This window comes from Rhinolophus ferrumequinum, chromosome 23 (genome assembly GCF_004115265.2).
Source record: "Rhinolophus ferrumequinum isolate MPI-CBG mRhiFer1 chromosome 23, mRhiFer1_v1.p, whole genome shotgun sequence".
Lineage (NCBI taxonomy): Eukaryota > Metazoa > Chordata > Mammalia > Chiroptera > Rhinolophidae > Rhinolophus > Rhinolophus ferrumequinum.
In genome coordinates this window covers 14,884,724-14,899,731 of record NC_046306.1, presented here as the reverse complement: position 1 = coordinate 14,899,731, position 15,008 = coordinate 14,884,724, and the positions used below count along the sequence as shown (strand labels likewise).

General features: G+C 52.8%; 1 protein-coding gene across 10 annotated transcripts in view; it reads right to left on the bottom strand.

The window, feature by feature from the left end:
• Positions 1-15,008, bottom strand: part of PTPRT (protein tyrosine phosphatase receptor type T) — a 945,146-nt gene that overhangs the window by 18,403 nt on the left and 911,735 nt on the right. For all 10 annotated transcript variants that reach the window (XM_033094902.1, XM_033094905.1, XM_033094898.1 and 7 more), the window contains 5 exons: positions 14,291-14,407; positions 9,836-9,990; positions 6,309-6,444; positions 4,457-4,606; positions 2,805-2,978 (listed from right to left, as the gene is read on the bottom strand). In XM_033094902.1, the coding sequence (XP_032950793.1) occupies positions 2,805-2,978; positions 4,457-4,606; positions 6,309-6,444; positions 9,836-9,990; positions 14,291-14,407 (732 nt within the window). The remainder of the gene's footprint in view (positions 1-2,804; positions 2,979-4,456; positions 4,607-6,308; positions 6,445-9,835; positions 9,991-14,290; positions 14,408-15,008) is intronic.

The following is a 15,008-nucleotide window of genomic DNA, read 5'->3' as shown; positions in this document are numbered from 1 at the left end:
AGAGATGGTGTCATATAGGTTGAATAAGATTTGCATGTGAACAGTCCAGCAAGCAAGAACCAAGCTCGGAGCCCACGGCCAGGGCAGACACATCCCTGATTTGGTTCTTCATCTTGGGCATGGACACACTTAACACCTAGTACAGGTCTAGCTAACAAACAAATAAATTCAGTCCCATATTGCAGATGGGGAAATTGAGGTCCAGAGAAGATGGCCTGTGTGTCTGGACTACATCTGAAGCTTTGGCTGGGCCCTATTTATTACAGTCCCCTGTGAGAAGGCGTTTGGAAAGATTGGGGAGCTTCTGGCTTCATGAGTGGTTTGTGGAACCTGAGAAATAGTCCACGTTCACTACAGGTTTTCTTGGGAGATGGTTCCTGTGGGAGTCCCAGCTGTTTTCAGTAGAGTCACAAGTCGGCAGAAAGATGGGGAAGGGAGAGAAGCTCACCCATCCAAGCCAGGCGAAAACCCTGGCAAAAGAGCCTGCCAATAGCTCACCCAAAGCATCCGTCCATTCTGTGATCTCTCAGTGCCCTGGCGGCAAAAAAAAAAAAAGAAAAAGAAAAAGAAAAAAAAAGCCTTTCAACTGTGGATGTGCCTATACACTAGGGCGTCCTGTCTTCCAAGGGTCTTCTGCTCTGCTGAATGGTCGGGGAGGGCAAAATATTTAGTTTCCCCAAAAGCCAAACTCTAGTTGCAGACAGCAGGTCGTTGAGCCATTTTCAGCTACAGAAAGGAGTCCAGGCTTTCAGTGTCAAAAGACTTGGGGTTCAGACCCCTGACTCCACCATTTCTGAGCGAGTTGACCTGGAGATAGTCAGGGAAATACTCTGACACTCAGGACCTCATCCGGAAAATGGGGATGGTCGTAGCCAAATGCGGGACCAGCCAGCAGAAGTCCGGCGCCCGACGTGATGCCCAACTCCCAGGGAATGTTGGTTTTCTTCCTTTCCCTCCGTCTCTGTGATAAATGCGCTATTAGGCCAGCATGCCTGACAAAGCCTTATCTGAAAATATGTTCGAGATCCGTGCTCCTGCCGGGTTTCGGGGATCAGCCGGCAATCCATTTCAGGGATAACATCATCCTTTACCAAGGAAACATTAAAAATTAACCCACAGGACTTCATATTTTTCTGCTGGGAGCAGAGCTGCTATGGTTACCAGATAATGCACAGACTGAGCTGGAATACAGATAAGGACTTTTTTTTTTTTTTGGTAAGAAAGGCAAAGGCCCACATGATGGCTCACAGGAGAAATGCCCTGTGGACATAGAGAATACCATCAGCCTGAGAGCTTGGCAGAAGGCACTGGACTCCAGGCAGCATCGAGCCTACGAAGTGGAGTCCAGGAGCACGTTTGACCCTTGCTTCGCTGAAGAAGGCGGGGGTGGGGGCGTGAGGGGAGTTGGGACAAGTGGCCGACAAAGCTAGGAGGGACTTGGAAGTGTGCGTACAGCCTCAGGCCCCATTTCTTACCACACACACGCACACATACATATACTCCTTGACCTTGGAAAGCTCTAAGCTAAAGCCAGAGGTCTTCCCTCCACATCCAGCCATATCATCTGACCAGGACAAGACCCCTGCTTCTGGACACAGAGCCAGGGTTTCCATGGAGGACTTGGGCATCCCATGGACAGAGGCCAGGGCAGGTCCTACAGAGCTGACGTAGGCACTGACCCCCTGTCACCTCGCGTCTTGGAAGCGAAGTTTCAGGAGGCTCAGAGAAGTAGTGGGTCTTGACCCCAGAAGAGAGCGCCCCCATGTTCCTGCCTGTTCTGGGTGAGATGGACGGTCCACACAGGCTGGATGGAGGTGACCTCACGCATGCGTGGGGCGGGGGACCTGGAGGGCTCATCCCCCATCAGGCAACAGTGTTCTCCATCCTGGCTACTGGGAGGCAAGGTGTCTGAGTCTTACTGGATGGAGTAAACAGTGCAGAGGCCCAGGGGAATGAATTCTAGAGTGTGGGCCAGGTGTCCTGGGCTCCGGCTTTGCCACTAGCTCTCTGGGTGGCCTTCAGCAAGTCTCTTTCCTTCTCTGGCCTCTATTTCTTCTTTTTTTTTTTTTTCCTGAAAAGTACAAAGATGAGACTAGCTGACCTATGGTTCCTTCCTGCTACAACATCTTTACCTCCCAGAAGTAGAGGGACTATAACTGGAAGTGGCTGGAGGACCCAGGGGCGAATCATACGAGTCAGGAGCATGAACCCACTGGGGCAGGGACGTAAGCCCCTCATCCCAAAGCAGGTTGGAGGTGCCCTTTTGGGACCTGATGGTGAGAAAGCAGGAGGTGGTGCCCCCAACAGAACAGTCAGGCTCCTTTTGCTGCCTCCCACCACACATCCAATAACCATCTATGGAGCACCTACTAGGTGCTCGCCTCTGCACAGGGAACCTGCCAGGGAGCCCCTGGAGGGCAGACCCGAGGTTGTCACCGTCGTGTGTTCCCAGGACAGGCCAAGGCGGGGCATGTGGAATGTTCCCTGAGCTGAACTCCAGGCTGAGAGCGGCTCTGCCGGCAGCAGAAGCAGGTATTGGACAGGCCTGTAGCCACGCCATGATGTCATGGGAGCCAGTGAAGCTTTTGGTTTACGGGAGCAAAAGAGCCACGAGCACCGCTTGTATATAGGTTTGGACAAGAGCCATCAGGGAAGCACAGGCCCTTGGGGCCAGCAAGATCGAAAGCAAGGAGAGGCGGGCCAAAGAGGGTGGTCTGGGTCCTGGGGCCCAGCTGCCTCCACCTTGGGGAGAGGCTTTGGCCGGGACTGGCAGCAGGAGCGCTCCCTGGCGGGGCTCAGCTTACGTCCATCAGCGCTGCGTTGATGTAGTTGCTGGATTCTCCGTCCACCGAGATGAGGAAGGGGAGGCAGCGGTCCAGAGGCAGGACATCCATGCTTCGATTCTTATCGTGGTTCCGGGGCAGGAGCCCGATGCTGCAGTCCTCGGGCCGGACACGGGGTGTCACGATGTTGAGGGTCTGTGGGCGCAAAGGTGGATAGACAGACACAGCTCAGACGGTTGCCCCGAAAAGAGGCATGTGCAAACTCCCTAACCCCCATCTCCATCCTTCAGGCTGGTTCCCCCAGGGCCTTCCCCAGGACTGGTTCCTTTTCTGTCGTCATGTTCTGTTGTCTGCTGGCTGCTCCAGACGCTGTGAGCTGAGAGCCTCTCTCAGCGGCTGTGTGACACTGCCACGATGCCAAGACTTCAGGGGCAGCACGTGCGCACACAGACGCAGACACGGGCTCCCAACACCTGCCAACCACCTGAGCTGAGCGGCTCCTCTCAGCCAGGAGGTCGGAAGGTGGGGAATGGGAGCTGGGGCTCCTAATGAGTGTTAAACATCACTTGAAGTGTCATCGAATGAGGAAAATGATTTTACCAGCACGCCTCTCAGAGAGCAAGCTATTTGAGAATGCAGGAGCTGCTTGGATGAGCTGCTCAGCATGGGTGAGAAACCCCAAGGCAGCGAGCTCCAGTAAATCTGGAAAACATCAGGGCTTGTGTTCTGCAGAGTAAGTGTGGGGCCAAAGCTGAGCTGCCCCAGCCCATACACCAGATGCTTTGTGCGACCACCAGGGGTCTGAGTTCTCCGGCCTCCCCTCAGCTCAGCCTTCAGTCTCCACTCCGAATCAATAAGCTCTATCTCTTGGAAGGAGCACTCGGGCGTTGGCCTGGCGGGGGTATCGGCCCATGGAACCGCGGGCTCAGCATCTGCCCCTCAAGTCCTGGAGCGTCCTTGTTCCTCCTGCCTGTCCTCACCTCCTGCCGCCCAGACATGACCCTGGCACGGACTTCGGGACAATGGGCCGGACGCTGGCTTTGCCTTACTCAGTGATTCACGTCCAGGCCTCCAGACCGAAAATGCCCCTATTCTGACCACATGGGCTCCGAGGTGCAGATCTGCTACCCCTAAACTGTGCTCTAGGGTGGTGTTTCAAACTTGAAGGAGCAGGCAAATCGCCCAAAGATCTTATTAAATTGTAGGCTCCCATTCATTAGGTGTGGGTCGGGCCCAAGATTCTGCATTTCTAGCAGGCTCACAGCGGAAGCCGATGTTGCCATTCTCCAGACCCCACTTGGTGTCATGAAGCTTTAGGATACACTCCAACAGTACAGAAACATTGAGAAAACCCGAGTCCCTTCAGGGACAGAGGAGCATAAAATTCTACCTGTGTGTATACACTCGTCTCCATCCACAACCTGGACTAGAACTAAAGGAGACCTCTGTTCAAAAGCATAGTCATAGTTAAAAACAAGTGTCAGCATCACCGAGTGGTGGGTCCATAGTTGCTCCTGGCTGTTCATTTTTGGGTTCCGGAATCCCCCGCGCAGTGTCTATCGCTGCGGACACTGGACGCGCACAGACATATCAGTTCTCACAAAGAAAACCTCACGCGTGTGCTCAGGGCCCCTGAATTTGGCTGGCTCACTGAGCCTGGGCTGTTCTCATACCTGAAATTCGTCTTTGATTTGGCTGGAGTTAGTCTGGGGGTCCAGCCTGCTGATATTGTAGTAGAGAGAGCGGAACTCGCACACGGGGATGGCGGTGTTGCCGCAGAGGCACGCTTCCAGGATGGCGTCGTGCACGAACACGTACTGCTCCTGCAGCGCCAAGGGGAGAGGGAATAGGGTACCAGGCAAGAAAAGTGGCCTGGGGGTTGGTGTCCACGTTGAAGCCCGCGGCTGTGAAGAACGGGCATGACGTATGTTGCAGCACCACCGCTCTCTATCCTAAAAGCTGCAGGGCCAGGTTGCCATGTTTATTAGTGATTGCCTGAGCTACGGAGAGTTTCGTCCCTTGTGCATGATTAGGGACAGTGTGTCTTGGGCTCACTTCCCAAATAAACCACATATCCCCATCTCCTTGTGTCAGGGTCTGTCTGCTCCAAAAACATGGGCCACCCCCTCTGCCATCTCAGTTCTTTGCACCTGCTGTTCTCTTCTCCTGGACACCGTCCCCGCTTTCCTACGTCTTCAACGTGTCATTCCCTCTGGACGGTCTTCTCTAAAGTCACCAGGCTGTTACTTCCAGGCCCTTAGCGCACGCTTGCTGGGTGCCTGTCTTCCTGCAGAACTTGGCCCCGTCTTTTTCTACAAAATGCTTCTGCAGAGGCATCTATTTGAATATCTGTTCCCTCCCCCCGCCCCCACCAGAGAGCAAGGATCACAGTGTCCAGTGCCAGCCAGCGAGCCTGCCTTCTGCATGCAGGAAGCTGGGAACAGATAAAGCAGCTTCTCAGCTTCAGCAGCCTGAACACTGGCCGGTGGGAGCTGGCTCAGAGCACAGAGCAGGGTCCTATGTGCACAAGCCTGTAAGTGGGGGCATCCTCGCAGAGCCATCAGTGACTGGCCATGCCTAAAGCTGTGGGTGATTTGTTTCCCTTTGCAAGACTGACGATGAGAGAGGCTCTTATCTGCCCTAGCGGACTGCCTGGGCCCCTGCAGCCTTACTAGAACCAGAAGACAGGCTGGTTACAGGAATAACAAACCGTGGCTTCGAGGCGTAGGACAGGCAGCAAAGGCTGTGTAGCTAGAGGGTATGGTTCAGAGGACAGAGCATGGCCCTTGGGGTCACACGTTCTACCCTTGTCTGGCTATGTGAGGCTTTGGGGACACAATTTCTCACTTTCTTCATCTGTAAAATGGGGGTACTAATAGGATTTACCCCATAGGGTTGTCAGGGGGAGTAAAAATAATACTCTGAATACAAAGAACCTAGCATGATGCCTGGCACATAGTAGGTGTTCAACAATAAAGACGAACCCCTCCCATGTCCCTCGGGTCTTGGGCTCTCTGAACAGAAAGAGAAGTACCTGAAGGCCTACCTCTCCCTTAAGAGAAGGGGCTGTGTGTTCTCCCTGTCTTCCAATCCCCAGCTCAAGAACTCAGTAACTTCAATGTTAAGCCATTCCTGCAGTGACTGAAGCACTGCGTAGCACAGAGGAGGCATTCGATAAATGCCAATCCTTCCTTATCTGTCTCTTCTCTTTCACCCAAGGCAGGCATACCATTCAAAGACTACCTGAATATTGCCATTCAGTCCCTGCTTGGATGCCCTCGGAGACGGGGAACTCACTACCATTCCTCATTGCTGGAAGTCCCTGCACTGGGGGACCTAAGGGTTGGCAGGGGCATCCTAGCTCCTACGATGGCCTCACCACAGCAGGTCACACATTCACTCCCTGCCATGTCCCCCACACCCAGGTCCCCTTCTATAGAATGCCAGCAGCCAGGGGTCTCTGTACTACTCTGCTTCTTGGCCAAGGCTGCAGGAGGCTGGCCAGCTCAGTCCCCCAGGACTCACCTCTGTCTGCACCAGGTTGACCCTCTGAGCCCGGAGCTCACGCACACAGTTGAAGATGTCCACCACCCCTTCGTTCTCGGCCATGTCGAGCATGGTATCGATGGCGATGAAGCAGCCAGTCCTCCCGGCTCCAGCACTGGAAGGAAGGCCAGGGGTCTGCGGTAGGGATGCTGGGGTGGGGCCAGCCGTGCAGGGGCCCCTCACATTTAGCCCTGTCCCCAAGGGCCCCGAAGAACTCACACGGAATAGCCTGAATCTCCACGCTGCCGGGAGACCCTGAGCAAGTGACTTCTCTTAGAGCCTCACTTCTCTCTCTTGTAAAATTGGAGAGTAATGCTTGCCTCTAGGGCTATTTTATCAGGAATAGCTTATTTCTGTTGTACGCATTTAGCAAACACTCATTTAACACTTACAAAGTGCCAGACATTGTTCTATGGGCTTCACCAAAGTTACCTATTCATTTTTTCCACCCATTTCACAGGTGAGAAAACTGAGGCACAGAGCGCTTACTTTGCCTGAGGTCACACAGCTGGGTAGTGGTGGAGCTAGAACTGTTACCCAGGCAGTCTGGCTCCCGAGTCTGTGCTCTTACACTTCCTCTCTTAATAACAGTCAGAGCACGTAATGCCTGCTCAAATAATATGTATGCACGCTGTTTCCTCATTTGATGGATAATCAGCTTATAAGATGCCCAGTACGATGCCTGGCACGCTGGAGATGTCTTTCCTCCCCCTTCCTTCCCTTTTTCTCTCTCTTTTTTTCTTCTTCAGTAAACAGGTTGATAGATGGAAGCAAAGAAGGAGAGACAAGACAGAGTAGAGACGAGGTGAGTGAGATGGCAGAAACTAGATCCCTGGAGCTGTTGCAAATGCAGAGAGTGAGTCCTGAGTCCCATGCCCCACGCCCTCGGTTTGGTTCCACTTGCACCTGGTTTTCCAGGATCACGAGGCAGGACCATTAATAAACTCAAACAGCTGACAGTCCCGAGACTCTGCTCCAGTACCAAGCCTCCAGATTCATACTCAATTCTAATCGCTGGAGGCTTCCTGAGGCAAATCTCAGACCAAGTACAAAAATGGCAAAGGAATCCTGGGAGACCCCATGGATCAGGGCCGGCCATTCCCAGCTCAGCGCTGGGTTCCAACATCAAGGTTGTGAGCTAGAGACAAACAGAATATTTGCCTTCTATGCATACATAGTTTTGGAAGTGAAGGCCAGACTGCCAGGGAGGCACGCCTATCTCAGCTGCATTTTCACATCTTGTTTCCCTCATGGACACAGGTGTCTTTGTGTGACAATGTGGAAATGAAAGGAACTGCCAAGAGGAAGAGGGATGTGACAGGCAGGAAAGCCATACTGGCTGACCATAAATCCCAGGAGGACAGGCCAATGGGGACCATCCCCAACAATGACCTGGAAAGCAAATCCCTGGAAATCCATCCTTGGTGATCTGGAAAGTAAACCCATGGGAAGGAGTCTTCACCTATGGTACAATTCCATGATTTGAATTAAGTCTGACTTGGATTTGCCCCAGAGTACTCCATCGCCCCCACTAATCCAGACCCCTAGAAGGGACCCAGCTGGCTGGGGCCTTGGGGGCTAAAAGCCACTCATCCATGTCTTCTCTGAAATCTCTCGACCTGTTTTAGGGGAAAGAACTATCTTGACTCGATTTTGAATCTTGGATCCACCGCCAGTGGACAAGCTGCCTGGCGCCCGTGAGCCGCAGCTGTCTTCCACGTGTAACACACCTCCCCGCAGGGTTGTCGTGAGGATCGAGCTGTGGTTTACACAGCAGTAAAGCTCATGCCACTTGCGGTCAGACCCCTGGGATCCAATCCTTGTTCTATCACTTACGAGCGACGTGACCTTGGGTAAATGACTCGACTGCTCTGGGTTTCGATACCCTCATCCATAAGGCGAGGCCGATGACAGTAAATAGACCCAACCATCAACAGCATGACACATGTAAATTGTGTGAAAGTATGTTGAAAAAGCATAATGTATGTAAATCGCTTCGCCCTGTGCCTGGCTACAGAGCAATTCCTCAATAAATAGCTGGTACTTGTATTCAACAAGCATTTATTGAGCACCTATTATGCATTAGAGACCGGGATTGGGAGTGGGCGTACGAAGGTAATACATGGTTCCCGTCCTGAAGAATCAGCAGTCTGGAGAGGGAGCAGGTGTTAAGAGGTAGAGAATAGTGATATTTTTAAGTGCTTACAATATGTCCAGAATTCTCTTAGGCACCAGTATATGTTAGCCAACCCGTTCAAGCCTCAAAGAGCCTCAGGACTGGGTGCCACTCTGCTCACATGCATGAAGGTGACTTGCTGTGGAGATAGGACATGCAGGTGTCCTGCAAGGAGGGCCTGCTGTTTGCCGTGGTCTCCCTTTCTCCCTTACCCCTGCTCTGGCTGCTGTTTGGGACACAGGACTTGGGGACTAACATGCTATCGTCCTTGGGTTGTCATGAGGTGGGAAGCAGAGAATATATGCAAAATGCTTAGAGAGCCCAGGGGATATGATGGTTATCACCTCCCTCTGAATCCTCAATTGCCTCATCTGTGAAATGGGCTTTGTAATTCTCACCTCGACATTGTGGGAAGGGAAAATGGATGCCGTGTGAGAAAGGGCTGGCTCTGATGCATCTACAGTTTCTAGAGTCTCCTTGACTTCACTCAAAACCGTGACTGACGTGGCTCTGCCAGGCCAGGGCTGGGATAACCTGCATGGGCTGGCCCCAGGTCACAGTGGAAACGACAGGCATTGGGAAGGAGGGGTGGGGGCGCACGCTAGTGGCCTTCAGGTCTGGACGTCCATCCCTCTGATTCTTCGTGCCCTTGATATGATACTTCATCTCCATTTAGGAGGATCAGAGATGTGCCCATCGATTCCCAACGAGACGTTCTAGGTCAAAGTTGAAAATATCTCTTCTCCACAACAAGGTGAAACCTGACTCTGTCCATGTACTCTCTATTAAGGACCCTGCAGGCCAGAAATTGATTTCTAAACTAATAGGACTGAAGAGAAGCACGCTTTCGCCAAGGCACCCCGTTGCCATGTCAAGGAGCTGAGGGCGAGTGTCTGGAGAAAAGCATGCTAGACATCCCAGCTCCGCCACTGTACACCTGTATGACCTGGGCATAGTGTGGACCTTCTCAGCACCTCAGCGTTCTTGGCTGTAAAATGGGAATGATAATGATGCCCACCTCTCAAGATTGGTGAGAAGTAAATGAAATAACATGGGTAAAGTACACACGTAGTACACTGTCAGTGCCAAGCCCTCCTCCCCAGGGGGACTGACTATTTCACGGCAACAGCGGTAAGGACTGCTATTGCTACTCATACTGTTCTTCTTGTTAGACCTGGGGACCCAGGTCTCATTAGAGGGTTGGGGTAGCGGATACAGGCAGGGGAGTCGACAGGAAAAAACCAAAGGCCACAGGGCAAGATGGGATCTCCCTCCCCGAGAGCAGAGCTGTAGAGTCTCCCTTGTTTAGGGTGGGGGGGCTTTCACTTACCTGCAGTGGACCACTATGGGCCCAGCTTCGGGGGGGTTGAGGAACTTCACCTGGCGGACGAAGCCCAGGAGGCCAGTGGCATAGCAGGGGACGCCGTGGTCAGGCCAGCTGGTGAAGTGGAAGAGGCGAAGCTCCCGGATCTCGTGGTAGCCTTTCTGAGGAGAGAATGGGCCTCTGTTCCTCCAGCTGTTGCCCCCACATACCCCACCCAGCACCCACAGGGAGCCAGGGCTGCTGCACTGAGGAATCAGCCTCCCTCCTCTCGGGGAGCACAAGCCTCTCAGAGGGTTAACAGGTGTTACCACTCAGAGGGATTCTGTGATGTGTTACCTCTGGGAACTTGGGAAGTAGATACAGTGAAAGTGACTGATTTACTGCAGGACTTCTCAGAGCCTTTACAGTGCTAATGTATATTCTGAATCCCCAAGGGAGCATCCTAACACCCACAGTGTTTGCCCAAGTGTTTCATGGAACTCGTATGCAGCAGAACTGTTGACCGTAAACATCAAGTTCAAATCCTTTCCAGTGGACTACCAGGCCTTGAGGTGACTGAGGTCTGGTGTCGTTTCAGTTTTCCAATCCTGTCTATGATAGCCTCCATGGCTTTCAAGTAAAAATAATTGATCAGACTTCTTTATTAATTAGATTCTTATTTAGAAGTGTAAGCTATGGAACACATAAAAGCAGCGCTTCTCTGCCTGATGGCGGTGGTGGGGCCCAGAGCTCTGTTGGTTCCCCTTCCCCTCTCACCACCCCTCACAGACACCCTCTAGGCCGGGTGGGGTCACACCTCGGAGCCTTTGCTTCTACCTACTTTCTCCTAGTTAGCAATCTCCTGGAGGCATTTGGAGAGCACTGAATAGGAAGCATGTACGATTGTCCGTTCTTTCAGTTAAAGAATATTCACGGAGGGTTATCTGTGCCCAGCCTTGTGTTAGTCCCGCGGAAGGTGAAAATAAAAACCACAGTCTCTAGCTTTCGAACAGCTCATGGTCTCGTTGGGGAGGGAGGCTCCTAAATGGATAATTCTACGAAGGGGCATGAAGGAGGGTCAGCACACCCCGTCTGGGGAGAGGAGAAAACAGAGAAGACTTCCTGGAGGAGGTGATGCCTGACCTGAGTCTTGAAACATACTCATAGTGAAAATAATGGCTAACATTTATTACGCATAGATTATGTACTTGCCACTCTCTGAACACGTCAGTGTATTCATTCACAGAATCCTTGTACGAAGCCTCATGTTGTTATCTCCTTTTCATGGATGAGGAAATTGAGGCCAAGCGAGGTTAAGTAACGTGCCCGAGGTCACAGAAGTAGTAAGTTGTGAAGCTGCAATCGGAACCCTGGCTGTCTGGCTCCAAGGCCTGCACACCTAATCACTCTGGTACGCTGAGGGTGACCCAATTGAAGAGATAGAGGAGATCCTCGTTAGAGAGGCAGCACAAGTGAAGCGGGGGTCAGGACTCGGCATGATACGAGCACAGAATCACCAACAACCTGGGGCATCTCCAGAGGAAAGTGAAGACTGGCGAGGCCGGACAGCAGGGTTGGGGATGGAGGCTGGGCAGGTGATGGATCCTGGAAGGCCTTGAATTCCACTGTCAGGCCTTGGGACTTCCTCCCAGAGGCACCGGGGAGCTACGGGGAGGTGGCCTAGACGGCTGCATAGAAGGGGCTGTGCAGGAGGCTTGCATTGCAGGCAGATCATGCCGGCTGCTATGTGGGTGGATTTGGGTGGGTGGGTTTGGGGCTGTGTAGAGGACACTACTGGTGCCCACCCAGATCCCATTTCCTGGGCCAGTGCACCCTCTACCCCCAGCTACTCTGAGTCTTGGGTGCAAACAGCTCACAGTTACCCCCTTCTTTAGAGAATGCTCTCAGCCCAACAGGGGCCAGGTCCCCTGGGGTGGGGGTGGGTGGGCAGCTGGCATGCAGTGACTGAGAGGAGTGTTAGAGTGACCAACTGGCTTTGTCAGTCTGCCCAGGATGGAGGGTTTCTCAGGACGTGGGACCTTCAGTGCTAAATCCAGGATGGTCCTGGGCAAACCAGGATGATGAGTTATCCTAATGAGTGTCCAAAACGCCTCTTGCCTCAAGGTGGGATCAACTCTGTGGTGCAATCCATGCCCCAGAGCTCCCGGTGGGATCAGGCTGAGACCACACCGTTGCTCAGCTCCTTCCTGTGCTCTGTTCTGCCTCCCTTCCTCCCCTTCTCCTCAGAGTTGTCCCTCAACATGTCATCGAGGGGACCCAAAGCCCCGCCTCAGGCTCAGCTTCTCAGAAACCCAAACTAAGACACGGCAGGACGAGAGGCAGAGAGCCGCATCAGCGGGCTGCAGCAGCGTCCAGGTGGGAGTGAACAAGGGCCCGGTGGACCAGCTGAAGTAGGAGGAAGGTTTCAAGAATACTTGGAGTTTTTCACTCCATCCTCTGAATCAACTCAGCCTCGGGAAGCCCTTGTTCGAGCCCTCACCGCCGGTGCTGTGACTATTTATCGAGGGTCCTCCCTCCCTAATGGGACTGTGCTCTCTTCAAGGGCAGACACTGCTTCCTGTTTATTATTTCTGGGTCCCCAGCTCAGGAACTGATTTTGAGCTCATAACCCAGGTAGCGTTTGCTGAGCGTTTGCCTGCGTACTTGGGAGAAGAGGCTGGCTAAGTTGAGTTAATTCTCTGAGACCCCGGGTTGGACAGGGGTCTTTCAAGGATGTCTTCCCAAGGGTAACATCTCCCCTTGTGATTATATGAAAGAAAAACAAGAAGATAATCTGAGAAAGGACTATGACTCCTCAACTTGCTGGGCTGGCTGCAATTTTCCAAAGCCTCCTGATGTTTAGGGTCTGGGTGCCATGTGGGCTGCCACGTCCCCAGTCACCCATCTCATTCCTGGCAGCTGCAGGAGTGTGGCCTGCCAGTAATTCACAGAGGCCCCTGTTCTGGAGAAGTGTCCTCAGCTGATAGGAGCCAGCCCACCCTGAAGGTTACCCCTCCGTGCCTGACTGAGGCAAGGGGGCCAAATCTATGGCGTGGCTTATGCTCCGGAGGCCTCCGTGAATCAGGCCTAGGCTAGACTTACCCTCCCCTCTTCTGCTTCCCTCTCTCCCTTATAAGTTTCTCTTGGGAGTTGTTCTTTGGTACCCCACATGTACCCGAATCCTTGTCTCAGGCTCTGCTTCCGAGGAACCGACCTAAGACCACATGGATGGACCTGTTGTTTTCCTCCTCGCAGTGGAGGGGTGCCCTCCCCTTCCGGCTCTTCACCTGAGTCTGCACATGGAGGCCCTTAGGAGCACAGGGGCGTGGGAGCAAACATGACCCACAGCCACGCGTGTGTGCGCCAGCTTTGGCCCTCACAAGGCCTTGTCAAACCTCAGCGGCACAGCTCTCAAAGCAGCAAATTCCCCAGTGCGTCTATGCCCTCAGGCCTCTGGTTCCTTGGTCCCTTAACGCTGTTGCTTTTAGAACATGGCACCTGTGGTGCAGTGGAAGTGACAATGAGCTCTGAGTCAGGCGCTGGTGTGTGAATCCTGGTTCAGCCACTTTGCAGCTGGGCAACTTTGGACAACCACCATCAACGCTCTGTGCCTAATGTTTATCGTCTGTAAAATGGGAGTAATAATAGTATCTAACCTCAAGAGGTGGTTGGGGATATTAAATGAGTTCATGTATGCAAAGCATTTAGAAAGGCACCTCGTTTAGTAAATGTCAATAAATGTCAGCTATCATAATCGTAGTGATAGCGTAACAATGGTTCTGTAATAATTAAATTATAAGGATGATAATAATTTGCAATCGCATTCTTGCTCTCAGGCTCCTGCTACCCGGGCCTCCTTTCAATGCCCAGACCAGCGTTTCTCAGCCCCGACATTATTGACATTTTGGGCTGGATAATTCTTTGTTGTAGGCGCTGGGCCACCCTGTGCATTGCAGGCTGTTTGTTAGCATCTGCGGCCTCCACCCTTTAGATGCCCGTCGGTACAACTAAAAATATCTGCGGGCTTTGGCAACGGTCCCCTATGGGACAAAAGCACCCCCAGTGGAGAAGCACAGGTCTAGAACATGCCAGAATCTTCTTCCCCTTTGATGCTGCATGTTTCTTTCCCTCTGCCTGGGATGGTATTCCTCATGCTCTTCCCGTGGCCAGCTCCTTCTTCTCCTTCACCGGCTGCCTAAATGCCTCCTCCTCCAGGAGGCCCTCCCTGACCACCTCATCTTCCTGTCTCCACTCGTGGCATGTTCTTTCATGGCTTTTATCACCAGGCGTCATTATTCCATCCCTCCCACTGGAGGTGGGACTCTTTCGAGCCGGAACCACATCTAACTCAATGGCAGATCTGTCTCTGGTGCCACACACAGGACAGGCACAGAGCCAACCCTCGCCCACTGCATGTCCTGCGTGAACAAGCAAGCCGGTGTGCCTGGTGGACAGGCTGCCCACAGCGCCAGGGAAGCTTACCTTCTGGACCGTGAAGGTGCGTATGACGTATTCTGCCAGGGGCTCTGTTTCAATCAGGGTGACTTTAATGTCTCCGTAGACCTCAGTGTCGTCCGGCCAGTACCGCACACACTTCACCTGTGAGGAGGAATGGAGATGAGGAGGGATGAGCAGGTGGCTGGCTGAGTGGGTGCAGCCGCCGCCTCTGGCCTTCCCGGTCAAATCAACCCAAGGGTGACTTTGGTGGAATCCCAGTCCAAGGGGTTCTCAGCTGGCCAGGGATCGGCCAAGTGCACAGGCCAGGCTCACTCCCAGAGGAACTGGAGCCATTAGGAATAACGGTAGTACCTTCTTTTGCAGAGCTCCTTAACATTTCCAAATCCATCATCACACTAGGGGATCAAATAGATCTAGGTGAGGTAGGCAGGTGGTGCTATCCCCAATTTACAGATGAAAATCATCCTCCCCTTTGGAGGTTTGGTGACTCATCCAAGGTCACGCGGCCAGTGTTCTACCTTTGGCTGAATGGTGTATCAGGCTGGGGCATCTGAGTGTTATCAGCTGAGCAGAGATGAGGAATCAAAGGTGGGAAGTAGTGAGGGGGTGAAAGCAGAAGTGGTCGGGAGAAGGACATTACTATTAAGAGCTGGTCATCGGGGGCTGGAAGGAGAAAGGCTCTTAGTTGGGGAAAAGATGGAAGGTGCTGGGCTCAGAGGGAAGTGTGCCACTGCTCTCTGCC